At 39.5% G+C, this 27,809-nt stretch overlaps 1 protein-coding gene across 3 annotated transcripts in view; it reads right to left on the bottom strand.

The window, feature by feature from the left end:
• Nucleotides 1-14,537: 14,537 nt before the first annotated feature.
• The window catches only part of PDE1A (phosphodiesterase 1A), a 251,635-nt gene continuing 238,363 nt past the window's right edge, over nt 14,538-27,809 (bottom strand). For all 3 annotated transcript variants that reach the window (XM_006760549.2, XM_006760550.2, XM_006760551.2), the window contains 2 exons: nt 19,485-19,601; nt 14,538-16,981 (listed from right to left, as the gene is read on the bottom strand). In XM_006760549.2, coding sequence (XP_006760612.1) covers nt 19,528-19,601 — 74 coding nt within the window. In that variant the 3' untranslated portion in view covers nt 14,538-16,981; nt 19,485-19,527. The remainder of the gene's footprint in view (nt 16,982-19,484; nt 19,602-27,809) is intronic.

Raw genomic sequence — 27,809 nt, 5'->3', positions numbered from 1 at the left:
ATATATTATTGATTTCAGAGAGGAAGGGAGAAGGAGAGAGAGATAGAAACATCAATGATGAGAATTATTGATCAGCTACCTCCTGTGTGTCCCACACTGGGGATAGAGCCTGGAACCCGGGCATGTGCCCTGACCAGGAATCTACCATGACCTCCTGGCTCACAGGTCGGTGTTCAATCACTGAGCCGTGCTGGCCAGGCTTCTCACTTGTTCTTGAATAACTCCAGCTGAACCCCAAACAAGCCAAAGGGCTCTAATTTTCCTTCTCTGTGTCAAACTGTCTCTTTCTCCCACACTTTACCTCCTTTTCTATATCACAGCCATTTAGATACTGAAGAACACTCTGATTCTCATCTCCTAAGGGATCTCATCTCTGTGATTAAACATCACCAGTTCCTCCCAAACCTTTCTCATCATCTTGGCCACCAGCTTTTGGATCCTATTCCATTGCGTAAACTGAATCTAAGAAAGCTTATGTCTGGTGGATAAGTTCAGATTTTTTTTTTTAGCCCCGAAACCCGAGAAACTGAAGCATAGAGTGTGGCTGAGCAGAGTAGGATTCTAGGCTAGAGTCTTTCTATTAGAAAATAATTTGGTGACCCTCTTTTCCTCCCAGAGTTGTCCAGGGTATGCGTCTTTATAAAATCAAACTTCTCACACTACTTTATTTTCTCAAAAAGGTTTTCACCATCCTTATTGTTGTTGTTGTTAATCCTCATCCAAGGATATTTCTTCCATTGATTTTTAGAGAGAATGGAAGAGGGGGGGAAAGGAGAGGGAAGAGAGAAACATCAATGTGATGATGGGAGAGAGACACATCAATGCCTCCTGTACCCAACCAGGGCCGAAGATTGAACCTACAAGCCACCTACGTGCCCTTGATGAAGAATCAAACCCAAGATGCAGGCTGACACTAACCACTGAGCACGCCAGCCAGGGCTTCACCATCCATTTTTTTATTCAATTATGCCAATATTTTCTACATATGGAAACAGATTATTTTAGGTTGGTCAGGGACAAAATATCTTTATTTTTATAAATACTATTATAATATATGTTACAAAAGATACATAATCAGCAACCCCAAATTTATAATTTTATAGCTATTGTTGCTTAGGATGAGACAAGCTTAAAATGTGAGTATATTTTAAATCAATTTAAGGAAAAACATTTAAAAATATTAAAAATCATAAAAGTGATATATAATTGAATGAAATTTTGAAAACCCTGGTTTGGGGTATTGTCGTGGCAAATAACTTAAGTGTAAGTATTTCAGAGTTCATTTAATTATAATATGAATTTATGAATTTACAAATAAACCACAATATTGCATTAATTTAAAAATTCTATTTCTTCGCCCACATCTAAAAGCAGTGTAAAGTTAGGATAGATAGACTCACTCTAATAATAACAATAGGCAGCAATTACTAGCAGTGCGAATGCAAACTGAATAGAAAAAGCGTACCTTGCTACTTGGAAATGTTCAGGCTTACATATAATTTTGAACACTTGCTTTTTCTGCAGAAGGAGGATGGAGGAAGAAATATCTTTACTTTTCTAAGTTCCTTGCTTTTACAAACCAGTCTTCAAAGCTCCAACAGGCATATTAATTATTAAACATTTTTATGTTGCTGAAATGTGAACTCTGTTAAAGGAAGTAAATCACTGTATTTCATAACACTATAATATCCTGAAGACTAAATATCAGAAGAAGCATTTCAGAAAATGATGGCTGGCCTTGTGGTTTTAAATGACATTGTAAGTACTTAAGGTGTGAACATCCTTATGGGATATTTGCAAATATCCCATATAATTCACCCAGAAAGGCGGGGAGGGGAGGTGTTTCTACTTTTCCCTGGGCATTGCTCTTCAAATTAAATAGAATAATCGACACGAGTGCACAAGTGTCTGATTGCGTTTTGTAAAGAGGCTACCACTCGACTATTGTGCTTCCCTTTACAGTTATATTATGGGGCGCCTTCATTCTGTGGACAGACGTAGGTGCAGCCACTGTCCTCATTGCGTTTCATACTTCGCTTATGCAGATAGCGGAGACGTGGTCTATAGAGTGAAGATGTACATGATGGTGGATTAGAGAGAAAAGTAGGTGAAGGAGAGAACTCAATTCTGGAAACTTGATGAAGGAACTGGAGAAAGGATATTACAATGGTATTGGATTCATCTTCATGTTTGTTTTTCATTCTACAAATGTGACACAATCTTCCCCTTTTCTTTGACTTCAGTAACAATCAGGCAAATGTGAGGGAATGAGCACAATGAACCCCAGAGTATACTACACTAGCATGTAAAAATCCTAACAGTGACAGAATATTAGAGTATGCTCAGCAAATGATTTTTCATTATTATCCAGAGCAAGCATTTAGCAGCAACAAATAGAGAACCCAGCAAATAATGGCATAGAGGTTTGTTTAGGTCATGCAAGAAAATGTCCAAGACTGAAATTATGCCTCAAGATGATAATGGGCATCCAGATACTTTTCATTTTTCTTAACCTTCTGAAACTTATTATTTTATGGTTTCAAGAGAGCTGCTGCTCCGGGCTTCTGGTCTGTTCCAAGCAAAAAGACTAGTGGGAAGAGAAAGGGAAAGGATGCAGAGCAGAGAAGCAAGGGCTTCCCTGAACCCATACTAATGTCTCATTTACCAGAGCTGTGTCACAAGACCACCCCTTGATGCAAAGGAGTTGGAGAAAGTCAATATTTTTAACCAGGTTCCTTGCCACCTTCCAATTAAATTAAGGTCCCTTGGGAAGGTCTAAAGTGACCCTGGTTATCAGTTGAGCAGTCAGCAGTCATCTACTTTCCAGGTGAACAGATTTAGGGACTTTTCCCTGGGGCATCTAAAGGAAGCACAGGCTATTTAGACATCTCAAGGAGTTAAAAACATTAATTCTAACTAGACATTTTTTTTTGGTTAATCCTCACCAGAGGATATTTTTTCCATTAATTTTGAGAGAGAGTAGAAGGGAGAGGGAGAGACAGAGAGAAATATCGATGTGAGAGAGACACATTGGTTGGCTGCTGCCTGCACACACCCCAACCAGGGCCGGAAAACCTGCAACCAAGGTACATGCCCTTGACTAGAATCGAACCTGGGACCCTTCAGTCTGTGGGCCGACGCTCTATCTACTTAGCCAAACTGACTAGGGCTCACTAGATATTTTTGCTCCTTAAAATGCGTACACTTTGGTAATATTTATGATAGACCTGAAGCTGGATAGAACAATTCAGATATCCTTAATTAGTCTATACTATTTTTTTCATGGCATAATTTGGTACAGTTTTTAAAAGTCTACTTTAGAAACAAAAGACCACTATTATAGCTCATTCTTCAATAAATATGCATGAAACCCTAAGGCATGCTGGACGTTGCTTCAGTGGCGAGGATTCAGGTATGAACAACACAGTTAAGGCCCTTAAATCCATGGATGTATTACTAGTGTTTGAAGACTGTCAATCCTATCTAATAAAAGAGAAACATGGTAATTAGTGTACACCCGCTACCCTTCCCATTGGCTAATCAGGGAGATATGCAAATTAACTGCCAGCCAAGATGGCGGCCGGCAGCCAGGCAGCTTGAAACTAACATGAGGTTTGCTTGCTTCAGTGACAGAGGACTCCAACGTTCCCCACCTGCCTTGCCGGCCTCTGAGCCTGCAGTTTGAAACATTGTAACAAATATAGACGACAAACAAAACCCCAGAAACCTGCTTTCAGTGAGCCGGGATCTCAGAGCTGGAGTTATACATTGTTTCGATTATAGAACCCAAACAAACCAGATACCTGCTTTCAGCAGCAGAGGCCTCAGAGCTGGAGCCAGAGCTAAAGCTGGCCCAGAATAAAGAAAAAGAAAAAAAGGAGCAGTTATGAGCTTCAGTCACCTGCCAGCCTGAAAACAGTCCTCAGCCCCTCACCCAGACTGGCCAGGCACCCCAGTGGGGACCTCCACCCTGATCCAGGACACCCTTCAGGGCAAACCAGCCAGCCCCACCCATGCACCAGGCCTCTATCTTATATAGTAAAAGGGTAATATGCCTCCCAGCACTGGGATCAGCTGAGCCGAGAGGCCTCCCGGCACCGGGATCAGCGTGACAGGAGGCAGTGCCCAAACCCCCTGATCGCCCTGCTGCTCTGTGTGTGACAGGGGGCGGGGCCACAACCTCCCTATCCGCCCTGCTCTGTTCGTGACAGGGGGCGGCGCCCCAACTCCCCAATCGGCCCTGCTCTGAGCCGGACCAGGGGCTGCACCTAGGGATTGGGCCTGCCCTCTGCCACGGGGAGCAGGCCTAAGCCAGCAGGGCGTTATCTCCCGAGGGGTCCCAGACTGCGAGAGGGCACAGGCCAGGCTGAGGGACTCCCCCGCTTCCCCCGCCCAGTGCACAAATTTTTGTGCACCGGGCCTCTAGTGTATACATAAACTAATAAATAAAAGAGATGATTTCAAATAGTGAAATGTTCCTGGAAGAAAATGAAACAAGGTGATACGGCAGAGGGTGGCATCTCCTGTTTTATAGTTGTGTGACATTGGGCAAGCCCTTTCATCACTCTGGGACTCAGTTTTCTGATCAGTAAAATGTAGAGAAAAATATGGGGTAGAGTTTCACCAGATAACACGTGAGGCTCCTTTAAACTTTAAGGTCTGTTTCTCTCCTCTGATTCTCTTGCAGGAATGGCAGGCAAGAAGCAAAGGAGAAAAGAAAAGATGGGAATAGACAGAAAACTGCAGTAGTAAGGGAAGGTGGGATGTGAAGAGAAAGGGGGTATGTTGTGTGCTTGTATGACAGCCAACAGAACACAATTATCTGAGTTAGAAATACACACACGTATGTATGTGTGCATGTAGTAACAATAGCACTGTAACCAGGTATATTCTCTGTCTTTTAAAGCTTCTCTTTAGAAAATGATCTTTGAAAGTGATCAGTTTTTGTTTGTTTTTTAAAGATTGAAAAGTCCTTCCAGCAAAAATGTCCTCCCACCCGTCACTAATTGGATAGTGTACTGGGTCCTAGCACACTCGCTTTGTTGTTATGAAGTGCCACACACCAGATTTTCCCCTTCACCGAGGTTTACGTGACATGACGTGACACTCTCTGGAACATTCCCACTGGGCTCTGGATACTAAGTTATTTTCTTTTTCTCCTCCAGGTGCAAAATGGGTTGACAACAACCAGAAGCTGGCTTGTCAGCACTGCACTGCAACTTGAGCTTGGAAAAGCACCAACACAAAACAAACACCACCTCCAACTCCATCTGAAGTGTTATTTTTTCTCTCTGGGATCGCTTTCTGAAGCACTGTAGATATTTTATACATAAATATTGACATTTTTTTAGAAATTGTTCCTTTACTTTGTATATATTTTTAATCATTCACTCAGTCTACACTCTTTGCTAAGTTCCTCATTTTGGATTTATTTTTCTATATGGCTAAAAGGAAGATCTTGAATTTGGGTACATTTTGCTAATTAATTTTTATTTTTCTAATTTTGGAATCCAAGCCTTTAATAATTACAATAAATATGTCTGACAGGAAGGACTTACTTTATAGATCAGAAAACTAGAGTCCACGGAGCATTAGTGGCGCTACATGGACCAATAATTTAGCAAGCCCTTTCTGTAGCTTATGATCTGTTGGAGAAGTTGTGAGAGTTTTTAGGATGCAAAAAACCACCCTCCCTAGGAACCATAGGCTTTTATGTTTTCTTATAGTATCTTACATATTGACCTGAAACTAAACGTTCTGTTTCAGAAATAAGGCATAAGGAGTTATTTTGCTAAAATAAGGCTGAAGTGGGAAGAAGGACCGGAGTTCTACTTTAATTTTTTGACATGAACTTCAAATTAAATGACCTATTACCAATAAAAGAAGCAAACTGAAATTCTTTTTAAAGTATTTGGCTCCTTTAAAAATAGTTTCTATAGCCTCTGGCTGGTGTGGTTCAGTGGATAGAGCACAGGCCTGCACATTGAAGGGACTGGATTCCCAGTCAAGAGCACTTACCTGGGTTGCAGGCTTGATCCACGGCCCTGGTCTGGGCATGTGCAGGAGGCAACCAATTGATGTGTCTCTCTAACTCCCTCTAAAAATAGCCTCAAGTGAGGATTAAAAAAAAGTTACTATGTTTAAATCTATACTTCAAAAAAAATAACCTTTGATATTGCACAAAATAAAATTGCTAAGTTTATGCCAACTGAAGTACAATCCTTACTTAAAGAACAAGGCATCAATCTTTTTAAGTAGTTTTACTTTCTTAATATCTAAAAAAATTATAAAATGAAAATAATTTTGTAATTGCTATTTTTTCTTTCCCCTTCTCCATGGCTCCCTGGCCCCTGTATTTGAAAGATGGTCATGTTCACTCAGACTTTGTATTGCTAAAGACTTGAAAATAATACAAGCAAGCATAATTACCCCAGACCTAAAAACATAATAGTGGAATACACTTTACGGATGATGGCATTACAAAAACAATATGCTACTTAACAAGGAACCAAAGAGAATGTTCTAACTGCTGCTCTTCTCAGGCTAACTGAGGAATGATTTTCATTGGAATTTCAAAACACCATTTTTCTTAAAAGCGGTGCCAGGGATCAAGACATACTACTTCCAAAGATGGCACGTTGGCACACTGAGTGTTTTACACGGGAGGAATTTGAGGAAATGGTAGGAGGAGGAAGGTCACGCTGACCTCCCCTGCTTTCCCCCTGAAACAGGCCGTAAAGCCCTCATGAGAGAGACAAGGAGATTCGGAGAGGAATCTGAGACAACAGGCCTTGTTAAGGCCCCCAGGTGACGTGCTGACCTGGTGCGCCTTAAGCCAGCATGTTGCGCCACGCTGTCCATTCTTTATCTTTTTCAAGTTGTTTTCTTAAAACTGATTTCAGAGACAGGAAGGGGGCGAGAGAGAGATAGGAACATCCATGTTCCCTAATGGGGATCAAGCCCACAACCCAGGCATGTGCCCTGACCAGGAATTGAACCATGACCTCCTGGTTCACAGGTCGATGCTCAGCTACTAAACTATCTCAGCCATTTTTTTTTTATCATTCCTAGCATAAAAATACTCCAGTCTAATGATCGCTTCTGACCTTCATTTTCTTTTGAAGCCTCCCATGCCATGTAAACTTTTATTAAATAAATGTGTATGCTTTCCCCCCTATTAATCTGTCTTTGTCAGTTTAATTTTCAGACCCAGCCAGGAACCCTCGGAGAGTGGAGGAAAACTTTCTTTCCCTGCAGTAGCAAAGGTTTCTATAAACCAAAGCAAGAAAACAGTAAGAACTTAAAAGAAAGCCTAATAGCTTGAAGATGGCTGGTTCAACATCTCTTTAATAATGGCAGGAGTTCATCCTCTCTTCTTCATTTTATAAAAGAGACTCGCATTTGTCAAGGCAAGGCAGGTTTCCCATTACATCGCCCCTGCAGCATGAATTATGTGCGTGTGTTTCCCTAATTGTATTCCCAGATGTTGCTTTCGTCGTTCTTCTTTTGCCCTAATAAGACATAGATTCCCATTTTGAAGTGTTTACTTGTTATACTTGTCAAGCGTTTTAAACATCATTTGGGTCTTTATTTGCTTTTGAAAACACCCAGTATGCTAAAAATGCAAGCTTGACATAAAGTCAGTGATGACTAAAATGGGAATTACACTACGCAGTCCTGCGCTTCTCCGTGATACCAAGCTTAAGCTACATATCTGCACCGCCAGTAAAAGAAATTGTCATAGGAAGTAGTTCAGTGGAACTGGTTGCTGTCTAAATAAAATTTAAAAAATAACTTTATAGTAGGGGCAGAATAACATTAAAAATTAGACATTGTCATTCTAAACTATAAAAAGCGCTGTAATGATATAAAATAAGTTAATGCAACTTGGTGGGAAAATATAATTGCCAAAATTAATACATTTATATTTAAATCACAAATAAATGTATGTCTTTTCTATTAATATAGTAACTTTATTAATTTTTCTTTCATTGTGTAATGTGGAGTTGAACTATTTTTCAGATTGAGAAATATATATGTGTGTGTATGGAATATATATGTGCATACATGTATATCTACATATGTATAGAAAATATATAGATATATACAAATGTGTGCATATATATACATCAATGTACTGATGCTGAAATAAAAAAGAAAACTTCTTTAAAGAGAGAGAATAAATTTAACTCATTTGCTATTTAATTAAGCACAAAGAATTAAAACTAAATACTTCCCTAAGCTAGCACATCCAAATTACCTTCTATTAAGGAAAGCTAGGTGAGAATGGAGGCAGATGCCCAGAATAAACTAGACAAAGGGAATAATGTGAGGACGCCCCACAAAGAGATGACGAGCTGTGGCACAGGGCGAGGTGGGAAGAGAAAGGCAGCCAGCCCGAGGAAAGCCCCCCCCACCCCCAGAGGCCAGGCCAGCTCCTGCTCCTCCCTGTCCCGGCCACACAACTTGCTCCTAGTAAGTCCCCGCCCACCCTGCCAAGTCATCCCCGTCAGAATGTGTCTTCTGCACCATGGCTATGTCCAGCAGCCCATTTTTTCTCTGGTGGGTTTAGAAATTATGGTTTCAATGTTGAGCCACTTGGCTTCTAGATGGCATTGGACTTACCACAGGTAGTGGATGAGTCTGTTCTTCTCACAAGGGCAGTTTCCACATTATGAAGGATCCTCTCCTCTTGTTGTTTTCATTTTCTTCAAAGAAAACCTTTTTTATCTTGCTATTGAAGATTCTGTGAAACGGGCGGAGTTTGCTGGGGCATGTGCCTGTAGCTTTTTATTTTTTTTGAGAACCTACTATTGTTGCTTCACGGGGTACTTGCATGTCTACTAACGTGTTTTAATTAACAAAGCCTTCTGGGAAGTCTAAAGTCTATTTTATTTTTATGCTGACACCTTTCTCTTTAATATTTCCATGAAAATTGTCCCCTACAATCCAGTGTCGACATGACATATATTAACATGGATATCAATATGCGTCGGTCTTGAGCCATCTGTATAGATACACATACATCAGTGCATGTCTCGATCTCCCTGTATCTATATGTGTAACTTGGCCTTTCCACTCCTCGAGCAAGGACATAAACGCTGAAAGCAATGACATTATGATCTTTGCTATAGAATGGCTGGCCTTCTCTTCACATGGAACAGCCTCCCCATCATGGGGGCCTTCAGGATATTGCTACTGAAGCTAAGGCCATGCTACGGTCCTGAAATGATGAGCTGGATTGATTTTAAAGGAAGAGGATGAAGATTCTTATTTTTATAGCTTGTGCCATTTCAGCTTTTTCTTATGTGTCAGAAAATAGCCTCAGCACCTCACACGAGCCTTTTCACTTAATCATTCCACAATCCTATAAAATAGGCACTCTTACTATCTCCACTGCATAGCGGCCTAAGATCACAGGGACCATATGGAACAAAGGCTAAAATTGGATGAGCGCCAAACTCGATCCTTGGATGAGATATGTATTTCTTGCCTTAGGTGTTCCACAAAAATTCAACAAGAAATAATAGCATCTGGATAAATACAAAATAATAATTTTAGTTTATGTTAATTGAGAACCAACAATGTGTCAGGTACCGTCTAGACCAGTGATGGCGAACCTTTTGAGCTCGGCGTGTCAGCATTTTGAAAAACCCTAACTTAACTCTGGTGCCGTGTCACATATAGAAATTTTTTGATATTTGCAACCACAGTAAAACAAAGATGTCTATTTTTGGTATTTATTTTATATATTTAAATGCCATTTAACAAAGAAAAATCAACCAAAAAAATGAGTTCACGTGTCACCTCTGACACGCGTGTCATAGGTTCGCCATCACTGGTCTAGATCAATGGTTCTCACCCCTCTGGCCCTTTAAATACAGTTCCTCATGTGGTGGCCCAACCATAAAATTATTTTCGTTGCTACTTCATAACTGTAATGTTGCTACTGTTATGAATCGTCATGTAAATATCTGATATGCAGGATGGTCTTGGGCGACCCCTGTGAAAGGGTCATTTGATCGCCAAAGGGGTCGCGACCCACAGGTTGAGAACTGCTGGTCTAGATCCTTTAAATAATCTTCATTACCATTTTTCCATTCTATCAAAGTCTTCACAGTGAGAGATGAGAAAATGTTAAGGTCACAGCCACCAAACACCAAAGCCATACATGATGGAGTTCATTCTTGCTTGTATGGTTCCCATTCTAGGAAATCACCTACACATGTGGGTTTTTTTCCTTAGCAAAGTTGGTAAGATTAGCTGCAATTAATATATCACTGCATCTGCAGACCCATCTCCTCCAGGGTAGACAAGAGACACAGGGGGAGATCTGAATGTTTCTCTTGTATAATTCAGGTTTGCTTTTAGTGTGCTATTAAGAATTAATTAAGAATTAATGCACTCCCCATTTGCCTGCTCTGAGAAAAAACACAAATGGCCTTTTGAGATTGCGTGCATCTAGAGTGCTTGAAAGTGAGTCTCATTTTGACTTACCAGGGATGTTATCTAAAAGGGATTAACTCAATCGTATATCAAACACTTAGGACAAACAAGAATAAACATTTTCTCTCTTCCTTCCTTCATTTATTCATATTCATTTATTCAACAAATATTTACTGAGCACCTACTATGTGTAAGGATATTTCTTTAAATTAAAGTCTGGCAGCAAGCATATGACATGGAGAGCTACAATTTCCCAGCACAGAGGGATAGAGATCTCTGTTCACCCAGAGGAGAGGGTCTGAAAGTTCGGAAGAGAATGATGAGGCTTTCTGGGAGAGCTGGCATATGCTCAGCCCCTTGGAGGAAGGGGAACAGAGACAGGTAAAGAAGGCAAAGAGAGCAGCAAGATCCACTCAGTGCAGAGGCAGGGAGGAGGTCCAGGAACAGTGAACGGTGCAGCGAAGCTGTGGCTAACAACATCGGCTGGGTTCGACTGTGAAGGGCTTTGAACACTAAACTTAGGAGTTAAGGTTTACCTGCAGGCCAGTGGTTTGCATCACCTCAGGCCCTACCCCAGACAGACTCAATGAGACTCTCAGGGTAGGGGGGCTGATGCATGCTGAAGGTTGAGAACCAGTGTTGTAGCCAGCACCCCAAACCGCTATGTGTGCAGTGAATGGATGGCACGTGTACTGGAGCTACTGCCTCCGGGTCCTGTGGGTGGCCTGGGCCCAATCTGCCACGTGGTCTGTGTATGTGTGCAACCGCATTACCCTCAGCTAAGAGTGGCTTTTACATCTTTAAAGGATTGTTAAAGAAGAAAAGGAAGAGGAGGAGGAAGAAGAAAAAAGTGAGGAAGGAGGAGGAGGAAGAGAAGGAGAAAAAGAAAGAAGAAAGAAAGAAAGAAAGAAAGAAAGAAAGAAAGAAAGAAAGAAAGAAAGAAAGAAAGAAAGAAAGAAAGAAAGAAAGAAAGAAAGAAAGAAAGAAAGAAAGAAAGAAAGAAAGAAAGAAAGAAAGAAAGAAAGAAAGAAAGAAAGAAAGAAAGAAAGAAAGAAAGAAAGAAAGAAAGAAAGAAAGAAAGAGCAGGAGGAGTGGGGACGCTGTGATGGAAAGTAGCTTGCAAAGTCTAAAGTATTTACTCTGGTCCTTTACGGGAAAAGTTTGCTGCCCTCTGGTGGAGACAAGGAGAAACTGTTTCTGAGAAGCACAATAGGTCCAAAGAAGGAATTAAGGACATTTAATAACAGTGTGCAGAAAAGAAAAAGTGAAGGGAGCTGGAAGCAGAGAAGCCAAATAATGAAGACAAGTGAGATGGTAAAGACCCAAACAATGAAATGTTCTTTGAATAGAAAGAAGAAGTTGGTCGATAATGTTTATAGAAATAATGTGATTTAACTTTAAGTTGACTCAAATACTATTTCAAAGTAAGGTTCACAACAATTGAAGAAATTGCAGACTACATCCAGTTCCGCAATCTCTTGGGATTTGGTTTGCTTTAGTTTTCAGAGAGTAGTACAGTTTTCAGAGCACAAAAGCCTCTTATTTAGTGTGTGTGTGTGGGGCGGGGGGGACCTCATGTTTAAATGCATAGCTGGGGTTTAGAATTAACTCCATATTTAATTATTCCCTAGAAATGATGTGCATAGAAATATCCAAGTTATCTTCTTAAAATGCCAAATACAGCTTAGTAGGTCCAGATGGGCTTGAAATTCTTCCTTTATAAGTTCCCAGATGGGAACCACACTTTAAGTAGCAAAGTCTAGACTTACACCAGTGATTATTCGAAAAGCAAAAATTTAAGGTCACATATTAAGCATGGGAAATAATTCCTCCATCCACAGACATCTGCTGTAAGACGTGATGTAATTGGTCACCAGAGTACACCTGCCTTTGCTATTGGTCACTGGAAATTCTGCCCTATCAGAGGGGTAGTGTTTAGGGACACGTGCCTGGATATGGAATAAAGGGTAGAATGGAATAAAGGGCAGAATGAGAAGTAATGGAAATGATGGGTGGAGAAGATCTTGCAGATCTTCCCACCATGGCCAGAGGCAGTCTACCTAATAGTTTGGGGAGTCACACTCCTTCAGACCCCAAATTCAGTTCTTCCACTTACTAGCTGCATGATCTTACATAGATTATCGTTTGTTTTTGGTCACAGTTCCTCCTCCATAGATGGGGATAACAATTCCTCAAAGAGTAGTTACAGGGTGTAAAAGAGAGAATGTCAGAAAATAGTGTAATGCAACCTGGCCAGTGTTGCTTAGTGGTTGAGCGTTGATCTATGAACCAGGAGGTCATGGTTCAATTCCCGGTCAGGGCACATGCTCAGGTTGAGGGTTCAATCCCCAGTAGGGGGCATGCAGGAGACAGCCAACCGGTGATTCTTTCTCATTATTGATGTTTCTATCTCTCTCTTCTTTTCTGAAAAAATAAAAATATATTTTTAAATAAGAAAATAATGTAATGCAGTAGTGAGACTATAATAAACTATAATAAACACTAAATAATTATAATCTTTAATGATAAGAGATAGAAGTGTATCAGCTTGAGATGCAAAGGAAACCCTCCAACCATCACAAGTATTCAGAAAAGGACCTAGAAATTTATTAATGTTACTAAAGGATAAATAGCCCCAAGTAAATATGTGAATATACATGCTGTTCCATGTATAGGATTTGTATTTTAAATATTTAGAATTCCCTCCAAAGAAATGACATGTAGGTAATGTGGGACATTGTTAGAAGTTTGCTTTCTGACTAAAATATATATAGTCTTTATTGTTTAAGGCTTGCACTAAATGGTACTAAGCATTGCAATGTTTAGAGAAGCAATTAGACGGAGGACAGAAGGTTTAACGTAGCTTCCAAAGGACATAGGTGTTTTATGTCTAAAATGTATTTCTAAATTAAAGTAAGGCCTTTGAAAGCTTCCTGAGAGTAGGGGGAAATGTATCATGGAATGACATTTGAAGTAAAATTTCAGTGAAGTGTCCCGTATCTGGTGACAAGATGCATTTTGACATTTTCATGCGAATGCTTTCGCACCTTGGGGACGCAGCGGAGCGGGGACATCATGGTGCCAATGGCTCTTACTTCGCTTCATGGAAAGTCTCGAGGTCTTCGCCTGGACTTGAAACTCTCTGCTTCTGTGTTCTTCTCCGGTGTCACCTCACGCACACTGCCCTTCACTGGGAGCCGAGCCCAGCGTGGCCTCCTCCACCTGAGGCCTGCACGGCCTCCTGAAGGCTCTTCCTCTGAGACTGGTTTCCTGACTCACGCCGATGCCCACTCTGCTGGATTATTGCGGATTAGAGATGTTTGTTAAGCGTCTATAGAGGCTGTACCCAGGAAATAAGCAATGAACATGGGCCTTTGTTGTTCATTATTACTGTTCATTATTAATATTGCGGATTAGAGATGTTTGTTAAGCGTCTATGGAGGCTGTGCCCAGGAAATAAGCAATGAGCATGGGCCTTTGTTATTCGTTATTACTGGAGTGTCACTGTGTGTGCCACCGATTCTCAGCGGCATTCTTGGGAGCCCTGATGATGGAAGCAATTTTTACCTCCTTATCATCAGGAGGTGCAGCTATCGGCACTTCTATATGTGGCGTGTTAATTATTGGATGTACAGATCATGCCCTCTGTGGGTATGAAATCTCTAGAGCAGTGGTTCTCAACCTTCCTAATGCCGCGACCCTTTAATACAGTTCTTCATTGTTACAAATTGAACATAATTAAAGCATAGTGATTAATCACAAAAACAATATGTAATTATATATGTGCTTTCCGATGGTCTTAGGCGACTCCCGTGAAAAGGGGTCGCGACCCACAGGTTGAGAACCGCTGCTCTAGAGGAAAGATTTAGGTTTCCAGATTCCTATGTGCACCATGCACCTGGCCAGGAGCTTGCAAATAACAGGTGCAATAATGACTGTTGAGTGAACGATTCTTTAATAGAGCAAAAGTCACTTTTGGACAGGACTCAAATCCATGTTTAAGTTGGTGCACTTCTGGTGTTTCCAGATTTCTCCAACTTTTCAGTGCCCCATCAAATTGCATTACAGAAGACACCAAATGTTTCACAATATATTCCCTCAAGTACGATTTATTTAACAGTCATATATATGAAAGAGAATTACAGCAGAATAAAACACAGGAATTGTAGCTTGTCAAGTTACAATGCAATGAGAGGTGCCGGTTACATGAAAAGGCATATGAAAACGTTAGCCATGTGTTGGGTAGCTGAGGATAAAAGCTCAAAGCAGCAGGCTCGTGGTGCAGCAGCCTAACTCACCCATCTCTTCCTCCAGGGCCACTCAGCGCTGATGTTCACAGAAGGGGGGCACTGGTAACCCTGCTGTGACCCCCTCATTAGCACTAGTGGCTGCTGGTAGCTGTCTTAGGGAGAGAAGGAAGGGAGAAACAAGGAAGTAAGAAAGGAGAGAAGGAGGCAGGGGAGGGAGGTTAGGAAAGACACGTCTTCTGAAGAGATGGAGCAGGTTTTCCCCACTCCCTCTGGAAGTTCAGCCACCGTCCTCTGTGTCGTGCAACCTGGAAAAGTAGGTTACAGCCCACAGACAGAAATGGATAAATTCCTTATATGCCTCCATGTTTTTCAGTAACAAAGTCCATAGATTGTAAGGTACTAATAGGAACAAAGCGGGCATGTTTCCTAGGACGATGGAGTAGGAGTTTTCAATGTACTTCTCCCCCGAGAGGCCCCACAGCTTTGGGAAAGACAACCGGCTCAAACAGGAACGAAAGTAAGTAGAATTCCCAGAGGCGGATTCTATTTTAAATGCAGAATGTTTTCGAGCTGGTAAATAGCTAAAGAAAAGACATTGAAAGTAGTTATAGTGTCTCCATAAATAAAAATAAAATACCCTTTTAGAAGGACAAAATGTCACCATGATGTACATATCTATATTCCCCCCCCAATACATCATTATAGATCAATCTTTACTGCTTACATTTAAAATAGCAATCGCAATACGATGTCTATGATACAATTCAATTATATAGCTGTCTTCTACACAAGATTCAGGTGAAACAAAAGCTAGGCACCTTATTCACAGAACATTTAAAAGCGCTTTATACACAGTCTATACACAAATATATCTTAAGTTAGAAGGATGCATACCTAATATGCATATAGAATATGGCTTACACATTAAAAGAGATCTAAGTTGTGAGTTATAAAAACCCCACTCTTGAGGCTGAAAAGCTTCTGGTTGTATCCCTTCCTAAGATATTGCTTAGCATAGTAGGACCCAGAAAAGAAGCAGGTGCAACAGAAAAGTCTTGAGGACCCACACACACCCCCTCCCTGTAATTGATGGCTACTCTTGGTTTTTCCCATCCAGTTCCTGCCTTTTACAAAAACAAAGTCACTTAGTCTCACAGACGTTGAAGTGTTTACAGTGAAAAGTTACAACACCTAACTGCGCTTGACTCTCTTGTCAGCTAATAACAAATACAGGTAGTTCTTCAGTTTGGAGCAAGGAGAAGGCTCTGCACATGCTCAGGCAAAACATGACAAGGAAGCAGAGTCTCCAAGGGTGGTGGCTTGTTTCTGTGCAGGAAAACATCAAGTCACATCAAATAATGTTATCTGTACAGAAAAGCGTGGGCTTCCCTTCTCATAGATATTTTTGAATACACATCACACACGCACGCGCACACACACACACACACATTCTAATGGGATCAACACCCCAGAAGGCAAAATTCCACTCTCCGTTCTTGTGTCTGTCTCCAACAACAGTGGAGGTTCTCGTTGTCCGGGGTTGTAGGGAATGTGTGACTTCGGTGGTGCTGGCGCCCCTGCAGGGGCTGCAATAGTATTCTGAAGCCCCAGGGACGGGTGCAGGCTGGTCCACTGCTTTCCAGGACGGGTTGCACGGTGGGTTCCCAGCTTGCAAGGCATGATGACATGTTCGCCAGATCACAGGGCCAAGGTTGTGATGCTCCATTGTTGTTCTAGGACTTCAACCACAGCTTCGGAATAAGCCTGCCTCTCAGTTTGTTCCCGTGCATTTAAAATAACAAGGACGATCTAAATGGCCTGCTCCTCAGAGCTGTAAAAAATATGTTTCCATAATTTTTTTTTTGCTTTCCTTTTACGTGAGACCTTAAAAATTTGTAGTTATAGCACTCTGTATAAAACAATGGAAGAAAGTAAAATTTTAAAATACCTCTTCTGCACATGTATTGCATGGTCACCTCTGCTATACCTGGTTCAAAATGATGATAATTTTAAACTGTCCAACTATTGTCTTAAAAATTTCTCCAGATTGATTGAAGAACACCAAATTGTGGAGGAAAAATGATGGCAGAAGCACTGGCTAAAAACCCGATAGCAAATTTGAGTGTTATTTATTTGGCCAGAGTTACTAGCACGGAATGTATGTTCTTCTTACTCATTCCTTACACAGGAGTCCATGAAAAATGGCCCGATCCGAGTGTGTGGTGAAAGAGAATACAGTTCTGCAGGAAGTTGCGGAGTTAAGTTTTAGTACTGTTCTCATTATCCTGAAATAAAATTCAAATGAACATGAAGATCATGGCTTAGTCATATACAGACATTAATTACTGTGTTGCAATTTCCCTTTAGACTTTATATACCTTGTCAAAAATAAGCAATTTCTCAGTATATGATATTGATTTTACATCAGTTGGAATTCATCCTTCTATTTCTCGTGTGTGTGTGTGTGTGTGTGTGTGTGTGTGTGCGTGTATGTGTCTAGATCCCAGTAAAAATTTTGATCCTTTGGATCAGAAGTAACACAATTAAGTAGCTATACAGGCCTGGCAAGTAATACACATGAGAAAAGTGGGCCCGTGTAAGTGTAAAACAAGTAGAGTCACAAGGACTATAGTGAAGTAAAGAGCAGAAGCCCTGTCTCAAGGTATTAAAAAAAGGTATTTTAAATCAGTGTGGAAGTCAAATAATGCAAATGCCCAGGCTAAATCCAGCCCTCACACCTCTTCTTGGGTTGACTAGAAAGAGCCTGCAGGCCTAATATGACCCTCAAACGTAATTTGTTTGGTCTATGCAGTGTTTTAAAAAACGTTGAGCCAACATTAAAAATTGGAAGATTTTACCAAAAAAAATCTCTTAACCAATACGAACACTTGGAAACACTGGGCCCTCACTCTTACCTGGAGAAAACCTGCCAGAACTAAAGCCCCCGGGTTGTGTGTGCCGTGTCCTCTCTGTTTCCAAGGTTGACCAGACACTACGCCTACGTCATAGTTGCCAATTGTCACCCCGGCTGTTTTCCGACTTCACCCACTTCCCTCTTTTAAGAGACCTGCCTATTCCTTGAAGGCATGCGAATGTCACCTACTTGATTCCTGGAAGATTGTGCACTAAAGGCAGGGCTTTCTCAAACTGAAAAGAAAGCTAATGAACTTAGGTCCTGATGAAAAAAACAGTTGTCTCATGGTCTGCTGGCTGCTGGGGTTTGAATATTGCTGTTTAGTTTGATTGGGTCTCAAACTTTTCCAGCTTTGGGGTTTTTTTAGTTAAAAAAACAAAGAGAGAGAGAGAGAGACTTCATTAACTGCCAAAGGAACCCTATTCTTTTACTAATGAGATGTCAGAATCTTACACATAATTTTCTTTTTTTGCCTTAGACAGTTTCATACTCGTCATTTTAACAAACATATTTGAAACCTGTGTTTCTGACACGTAACTTTTGGAAAATATTTATAAATATCCAGCTTGATATTTTAAGTGCATAGAGAAGGCTGACCTTAACCATTTTTTAAAGCCATGAAGTATACACTGGCTTGGAGGCATTTGGTAGGAAGAATCTTGCTTAATTTTGTTTAATCAGTTTTCTAATGGCATTTATTTGACAACAAAAACTTTTGTACTTAAACATCTATAAATATTCCACTGGATTAGTTTTCCCTAAAATATACTTTGAGGGCTTCTGTATCATCAGAACCCAAAGACTCTCCTAAAAGAGCTGTGAGCTCTAAAGGTAATACATTTATAGTTTGGATGAAGGGAAAGGAGAGATGTTGCTGTAGCTAATATAGGACAATGTATTAAAATGGTTGAATATAAAGGTGGGTTTTAGCTGCTGAACAGCCACTTTGTGGCTTGATTTCTACCCAACCATAGGAATCACAGTCACTAACTCTGGAATTGTTGAGTGAGATAATATGTGTAAGATAGGCCCCACAGTGCCTTACACTTGAAAGTTGCTATTTAATGAAACTATTATTATCAATCAGCTTTATAACTAAGTGCAGAATACTGAGAAATTAATCATCTTAAAAACTAATCACATTCTAACTCTTTCATATCTTAAGCAACATTTCAGGAGCTATGATAACATCTAAAACTCTCAGCATTTCTTGCCCCCACCATCACCCCAACAGCAGGATGAATTATAAGACTTGAGCTTAGGTTCTTACTTATTTAAGGAGACACGAAGGCATCGCCACTATAAATACACATCCTTCCCTCCTAACTACCTGCACCTCCTTTGAAGTCCCAACACAGTAGTTCTCAACTTTAGTGTACAGAAATATCAGTAGATGGGTTTATTAAAAACTCAAACTTCCAAGGCATCACTCCCAGACCTAACAATTTGGTAGACTGAAGGCAAGCCCTAGAAGCTGAATTTTTAAGAGAACCATTGAGGCACATGTCCAAGGATTTTAGCAAATACTGATGTTTTCTTCATAATATGTACTTGCTTTGTTATGACCACTTGTTGTAAACATTTACGTTTTCTACATGAAGTAGAAAAAGAAATCAGAATTAAACCTCCCCATTGACTATAGCCTATTATTTTTGAAGGGCTAAAATGTGTCAGTAAGTATAATTTATATTGAAAGCAAATTGAGAACTCTTTGAAAAGGTAAATATTTAAGATATTGCCTCAGAAGATAGGAGACAGAAATTTTTCTAAAAAGAATTCAGGAGGCCATTTAAATAAAATAACTTTGTCTCTAGGGATATTCTACAAACCATTCATTTCAGAAATTAGGCTTCTTATCTAAAAATAATACTTACCTCTTGTGTTTAAAATGACAGAAGCCGTTATTGCATTTCAAACCTATGAATGTGTATCAGCACGTTTTTCTTCAGCATTTACCTGACCTTCTGAGTTCTTATGAAGATCAGGTTCACCTAGAAAACAAGCAAACAAAATCAAGATAGGCCTGTGAAAAAAATGGGTAAGGTCAGGAGACAGGCAATTCGTACAATGGTGAAGAATATTATACAACGGATTTTGTGGCACATTTCTCCAAAGATAGCAAACATTTTCTGTCCAGCCTGTGGGATTTACAGAGCATAACAAGTCATCTTCTGGCCATTACACAACTTTGTGAAGTTGCAATTTAATCTGGGAATACAGAAATGAAACAGATGAGACATGTTTAAACATCTATTAGATCAAATGTAAAAATTACGTATGTTTTTCTTGAATATTTTTAATTGAAACAAATTCTTTTAAACACATCCTCTAATGATCAGTGTCTTTTAGCACACATTGCTTAGTTGTTATGAATTTAAAACAAATGAGCCTAAGAGAATAGTAATAAAATAATCTGCCAAAACAAAGTAATGGAATTTATAATCTTAGAATCACTTGGCTTCCATATAAACCTTCAAGAAGAAGAAAAACATTTGCATGAAAACTGTTCCAACATTTCAAGAAAGGTTGCAAAGAATCTATCAGAACCAGAAATGTGAAGCAAAATATACAGTTAAAAGAACTTATAATAAAGAAAGTAAACAAAAGTCGCAGAAATTAATTATTGAGTCAAGTACTCAAACTATCTGGATATTTCAGGAAATAGTCGTACATAAGCAACTGCTCTTTCTGTCTGACATTTGATTGAAAAATATATTAACAGTTAAACTTTGCACCAATTAACTTGGAGAGAATTCCTTCAACATATATTGTAAGACTGCATTATTTCAATTGCAACAGATTTTCTATTGAAGTTATAAAATTAGTAAACATATAAACTCATGAGGTGTTATTACAAAGCAAATTTATTTTGTCTACTTTAAAAATATATTCAATGGGGACAACTTATCTTTTGTACCAGGATAAAAATTTCAGGTAGTATCAAGTTTTTTCGGGTCATTCTTGGATAATAAAAAATCGTGTGGTCACATTAAGTTGCCAAAATTTGAACTCAGACATGAGAAGGTCTGATCACATAAATACACATCAATCTTAAAACAGAGAAAAAATTTCTTTCCAATTTTGGGTTTGTTGGAGAGCCCAGAAATGGTGTGGGGGTGGGCATGGTTGATGTTTCCTTTACCCTCCCCCAAATGGCTCTGTTGCCTCCTGAGCAGGAGAAGGGAGAGAAGAGGGCTGAGAGGGCAGCAAAGTTTCCCCCTGACGTGGACCACTGTCGGGCGTTTAGAGCTCATTCTTCTGTGAGCACATCCAGGGGCGCTTCGGGGACTTGTCGCCAAAGACAATGGCGAGAGACTTTTACCCCCTTCGTATGGGCACCTGAACACTGGTTCCTTTTCAATGTCCACAGCCTCTGGAAATGTGTTTGTCCCTTTCCAGCTTCTGTCTGCTGAGGTACTATCACCTTCCGAATATGGGAGGGACATATTCGGTTCACATGAAACACTGGTGAGGCAAATGTTTCCATTAGATACCTGAGGAAAGGCTGGAGTCTACTTGGCTCATCTGTGATCATCTAACTCTTTATATTTCTCATGTAAGAACTGGACTCCATTCCTCAAATGTCCTTAACTTCTAGCTCCCCTGCAGTTCTGGTGAAGCTCTCTTCTCTTGGTTTGAGATGAAGAGAGAAGCATGTCTCCTCTTTCCCCATAGCAGAGCGCCCAATAGAGAAACCTGCCTCATAAATCCTTATCCATCTATCAACCTGGCCTTTCACTGTTTGAGGTGGGAGGGGCTATGAGCACCCTACAGTTAGCTTCTGAAACTACTTCGGAATTTTTGTTCCTCCCAACAGTTTGTTTCTGACATATTATATCAGCGTCTTGGCTTAAACTTCTGCTTTATTATCCTGTTCCTTATGCCTAGATTAGAAAAACACACACAAAATAAACTAGAAAGAACAAAACAGAGTGGGAAGGATACACAGAATTAAAAGACGGGAATACAGGTAATTAATTCTCTGATTCTAAAAAACATTTCAGAGACTTTTTAGAATGGGCAAAGGACACAGAGGTCCATGTACGGCCAAATGCTCTTATATCTAGTGGGTAATGAGCTTACCAGTAACGAAAGAGTGGACAAGGAACAAAATTGTCAAACGCTTACAATGCAGTAATTACAAAAAGTTAAATACCAAAATGATACACAGATTACATCCAAGAGTAATTCTAGACATGTAGTTAGAACAGCAGCAAGTAAAAACTGTGAGCAACTCAAGAATTTTGCAGCACTGAAAACAGTGTTTCCCTTAAAAAGCTGTAAAATTCCAGATGTTTTCAGGAGCACATACACCACATTGCCAAGCATGGCAGCCAGATCGCTTGGCAGCCAGATCCTCAGCAAATCCTACTCACATTACTTTTACTAAATAATTCTTTAGTTGTAGAATCCTTTACAATGAGCTTGGATAATACTATGTGGAAGTAACCCTCAGACTTTCATAAAAAAGAGATTCATATCATTTTGACCTAACATTCTGCCAGAGAAGAATAAATGATTTACATTATTTAATCTACTAAAGGTCATTTTGGCTCAAGGGTTATCTCTGTAAAATGCCTTAAGAAACATCCATAGAGTTCAAGGTTTCAAACATTTTTAATCATGGGCACCTCTTTTAGTTTGGTGAAACTATGGCTTTCCCAAAATAAAATGTATAAATAAATAAAAAGGAATACAAAGGATTCTACTTACATTAAAATATTATTATGACATATTTAAATTATCCTAGTGGTGTGAATATAATAATATATGTGCTTCCCTATTAATGCATTAAATCACAAGGAAAGAAATAAGTTGCCATGAACCAAGTTTGCTGGATTAACTAAAATCTCTTTTCTTGAGAGCATTTTCTGCCCTGGCTGGGTAGCTCAGTGGTTAAAGTGTCATCCCCATATGCCAAGGTTGTAGGTTCCATCTTTGGTCAGGGCACAAGTAAGAGCTCAGTCAGTGTCACGTAGAGGAGAATTGACTCTACACGATGGAAATCTGAATGTAACAGTGAGTCCGTGTCAATTAAATGGTGTTACCCACTATGTTGTAATTATTTTTCTTTATTAGCCAAAAGATCTAAAAAACAAACAAATGATAAATGGCTAATGAGAAAACTAAGTATAAGGGATATTCCCCCCCAAATCCTCTTCTTGCTCAACATCTGTACTTACTGTTTTCTGACACTCCAAACCTAGTTCCTTGTCCTAATTTTATTTTGCAATATGAGTAAATATGGAAAGAGTTTATAGGATATTTGTAGCCTCTGAAAAAAATCTGCAGGTATTTGTCTTGCACATAGTAGGCCTCCGTAAATAGTGTTGAAATGATCTCATTACTAATTCTCAACTTTTTGTCAGGCACCGCAGGTTTGAATGTACCACACACTCCAACCAATCATTTCATATGACACAGTGGCTGGGTGGAGAGATGGTCCGGACCGCCAAAGGGGGATGTCAGAATCTCTATCAGGCACGTGGAATGGCAAACATCCTGAATCTCCTCTTCTCCACCCCCACTGTATTTTACCACTGATTTTTGGTAGGTTTCTCTTGAAAGCCTTTTATTTATTTATTTATTTATTTTACTATTTTGAGAATGCAAGGCAGAATGTAAGTATTCACACTGTAATATGAATAAGATATCTATGCTTATATAAAGAAGTGATAGGTTTCTTAGATAAGGCATTTTAATGAAAATCGTTGGTAGAATTTTAATGAGTAGAGTGGAGGAGGGGAATCCCACGAATCCAAGAATTGCATCCCCTGAGGAGGAAAGACCAGGATAAAGATAGAAAGTCCACTGACTTTCCTAGGAGTAGAAGGCAAACATTTCAGGGAAGAGCTGTATGACCCAAGACAGAAATGTAAGGAACATCATTACCAAGGGACATGCTGTTGTTCCCTGGTACAGCTTGCCTCGGGGGCACTGGTCAGATTCTCATCTGTGCTTGAGCGTGAGCTGATGAAATTCCCTGCTCTCCCTCTCTGGGTCTTGCTGCATTCCTTTAAATGCACAGAAGTGTTCAATTTTCACCTATCTTTGTGAACTGCAGATAAACTATGTTGAACTCAAAAAAAAAAAATAAAGTAATGCATTGGCTGCCCTCCACTTGCACCCCAACCTGCCTGAAGCTCAGGCACGTGCCCTCATGGGGAAGGGGGCCTGGCAGCCTTTCGATGCACAGGATAATGAGCCACTCTCCCACTGCCTTCCCTCTGCCAATCACCATACTGTTGTCTGTGGCCATGAGTTTCTTTCTTTGCTTAATCCCTTCACCCTTCTTACCCAGTCCCCAACCCTCTCTCCTCTGACAGCTACCAGTCTATTATCTGTATCTATGACTCTGTTTCTATTTTGTTTGTTAGTTTATTTTGTTCATTAGATTCCACATATTGTGAAATCATATAGTACTTGTCTTTCTATTACTGGCTTATTTCACTTAGTATAATACTCTCCAGGTCCATCCATGCTGTCACACAGGGTAAGATTTCCTCCATGTTTATGGCTGAGTAGTATTCCATTGTGCAAATGTCCCACAGTTTTTTTATCTGCTCATCTACTGATGGGCACTTGGGCTGTTTCCAAATCTTGTCTATTGTGAATAACACTGCTATGAACACAGGGTTGCATATATTATTTCAAATTAAAAGAAAGTTATAATCTTCTTCCTTTAAAATGGTGACAAGTAATAAATGTTAATCTAGTAATATTGTTTTAAATAATGTTAATTGAATAATCATATTATTTTAATTTCTCTTCTGAAAGGACTACAAAGGCTGTTTGCTTTGTTGATGAGCTGATACTGTGAACTATTAACTAGTCTGGTTTTACTCTCACTGTTTGTTACCGTGGCCCACACTCATTTGAACAAGTAGACATAGGTGTCATCACGGAAGTACCCAGAAACAAAAGGATACAGTCTTAATTACCATATTCAAAAGCCATGTCTGCGTATGGCACAAAGTTTCTTGGAAAATACTTAGTCAAACTCTATCTTCCCACCCACACCTCCAGAAGATATCTAGGTTTCTGATTCACTGGATATGGATTGAAGTTTTCTCCAAGAGAAGCAATTCGGATAAGGGGAGAATTCAGATTGGTGGTGGGAGAGGTTTAATTTCTTATTGGTCTAGTGGCAATATTTTTTTCCAACGTATGGGACCCAAAGGAAGACGGAAGAGAGAAGAGTTGGATGATAAAAGAGGGCTAGATACTTATAGCCTCTGACACAGGATCCTGGCTTTGCTAGTCCTGTCACATTTTGAGTGAAAAGTGTGAAAGGTTTTGGAAATAACTCAGGGATCCAGAAGTAGAAGAGACCTTTGCCATGTTCCCTTATCTGGAATTCTGAGAGGTGGCAGAATTTTAAAATTCCAACTCATTTTATGGAGTATAACCTCAAACCAGAACAAGACAAGGTCAATATGAGAAAGTGAAATGACAGATTAATCTCACTCATAAATATAGATTTTTTTAAAGGTCTGCAAAAATAATTTTTAAAAGTTAATGCATCAAAATTCATATGGGTTTACCCAAAGAGTACAAGGTGCTTCAACATTAAAAAATCTATTAATATAATTCACTACATGAACCAATTGAAAAAAAAGTCATGTGAATTATTTTTAAAGCTACAGAAAAGGTAATACATTTTCTTAACAAATTACTTATTGATGGGAATATAATTAACCTCATAAAGAGAGCAAAGAAATTAAGAAATATCACACTTAATGCTGAAACATTAAACACCTCTTTAAATTCAGAGACAAGCTGAATGTCAAAACTACTACCATTTCAGAATGTTCTGGATAAGCTTGCTAGTGATGGGGACCCAAGGAAAACAATCATAAAAGGTATACATTTGGGAAAGAAAAGAAACTGCTATTATTTACATAGAAGCAGTATTCAAAAGCAAATGTATTTCTACACATCTGCAAGAAATAGCCATTCACAAAAGCAACAAAAAATATAAAATACTGATGGGAATTCCAACAAAGTATATCCAAAGTTTAAATATTAAGTCATTACATGATATAGTTCAGGATGGGGCAAAAGTAGGTTTACAGTTTTCCATGTGAAAAATAATACAATAACTAATAAATAATAATACAAGAATAAACTGTGTTTCATGTACTCACAATCATAAACCTACTTTTGCCCCATGCAGTATATGTTTACTATAATACCTAACATCTAATAACACTAATAAGAATTTTCTATCATTATTTTTATTATTATTAAGGACAAATAAACTTTTGGAGCAACATGAAAAAAAAAGACCTATGAATGATGAGATACGTATGAATAGGAAGACAATCTCATAAAGATGACAATATTCCCCAAACTGATATAAAAGTAAGCCTACTCAAAAATAGTAACTTTTTTTTTTTCCTTTTAGGGTGGCCCACATGAGCGACTTAAGCCAAAACCAGGTCTCAAAAAGTTCAAATGGATGATATCATACTGAACATATTCTATGACTTCAAGCAATTATGTAGGCAATAAGTTACAAAAAGAAACTAGGAAGCACTCGTGTGTTTGGAAATTTTAATACATTTTCTCAAATGTCAAGCTTGCCTTCAGCTAGCTCTAGGTTTCCTGCTGGTTCTAAACAGCTGTGATTCGTGCACAATGCAAATCCGGTAGCATCTCAGTTCCCACGTTGCCTCCTTTTCCCACATCTTCTCTTCTTTGAGCCTAGTATTTTGGGATTTGAATCAATATCAAATAAATCAGAAAAGTACCCAGCACAGTGAGAAACATATTGCATTCCATTCTAGGCTGAGCCCCCACATTCCATTCTGGGACATAACTAGTGCTTCTCAAGAACACATTCTCCTTGAGGAGATGGGACAGAAAGCAGACCGGGGCTGGTGGGTAGCTTTTGCTCCTGTCCCGGTGAATTTGGTGGGCCTGATTCCATCTGGAATTCTTGCGTCTAGCGGTGTACCAGATTCTCAGGGGGCTTACAAAAGCAACGCTTTTGCTGTGAGAAAGAACAGATAGTTGTGTTTGCCATTCAGGGGCTGCTCTAAATAGACGTGCTTCTTTCACGGTTCATTAGCATGCACTTACTCCGCCCACCCATCACAGCCTCAGAAAATGTTCCTCGTGACCTATGAGGATGGGACCTCCAATGAAAACGAGCCTCATTTACATGGCACTTTAAAAGCATACTTTTCTTTTCTGTGTGTGATCTCCTTAGTTGTTAATTTAGGCATCTATCAACCATTCGCCACCAGTTTAGGCAAATGTGCTTTTGCTTTTTTTTCACTTCCTTAGGTGCCTTGCTCCCAAAGCTGCATCATAGATCCTCACGACTCTGCAGCGAAACTGGAGACCGGGCCAGGATGTATGGGGATGTCTGCTCCTTCAGAGAGAAGGAGCAGATTCCCATAGAGACTGTGTTCCCAATAGCCACAATTTTTGAGGCTTTGATTTGCCTGAGATTTCATAGGTAGAAATAGAAGAGTGACTAACTTCACTATTTCCCTCCAACTGCCTCACTAGAAGGAGAGGCACACACACACACCTTCCTAAAACTTCCTGTCTGGTCTCAAATCACACAGGAAAAGGTTCGGATTGGGCACAGACTTAAAATGCTGAGGGACACTGAGTAGATGATGAGAGCATCTTCCTCATTCTATAAGATTTAACTAAAAAGGTAACACATTCTGGATGGAGAAAAGCATTTTTTGTTTTGTTTTGTTTTTTTTTAGTTTTTGAAAAGGCCCCATGTCAAAAGGAATGGGTTTCCATACAACATTCTTAGATGGATGTTCCCAGATCCTTAATAGAAGGTTTGGTGAATGAAATTACTGTTTAAAAAGTGTTTTGTTTTGTTAAAACTGATGACCCAAGAGGTATAGTCTTTGGAGCCCAAGCAGTCACACTTTCCATGGCTTAAGGATTGTTGGGATATTTTTGAGATATCCCAAAATATAGTTGCAAGGCTAATATGATGATGGCCAACTATTCAGGATTCTGTTCAGAGCCTCAAAATTGAATTAATATTCCAAAGCTCTAAGCATCAGATGACCTGCTTATTCTCATCTCATGCAATTATCATAAACTTTCATCTTCAGTGTATTTAAGCAAATAAATACATATATTTGTATGTAGAAAATCACACAACTGGATTGTATGTATGTACATATATAAAGCATATATGGTAGGTAAAACCATATCAT

Source organism: Myotis davidii, unplaced genomic scaffold (assembly GCF_000327345.1).
Source record: "Myotis davidii unplaced genomic scaffold, ASM32734v1 scaffold370, whole genome shotgun sequence".
NCBI lineage: Eukaryota > Metazoa > Chordata > Mammalia > Chiroptera > Vespertilionidae > Myotis > Myotis davidii.
This window is presented reverse-complemented; position numbering and strand designations above follow the sequence as displayed.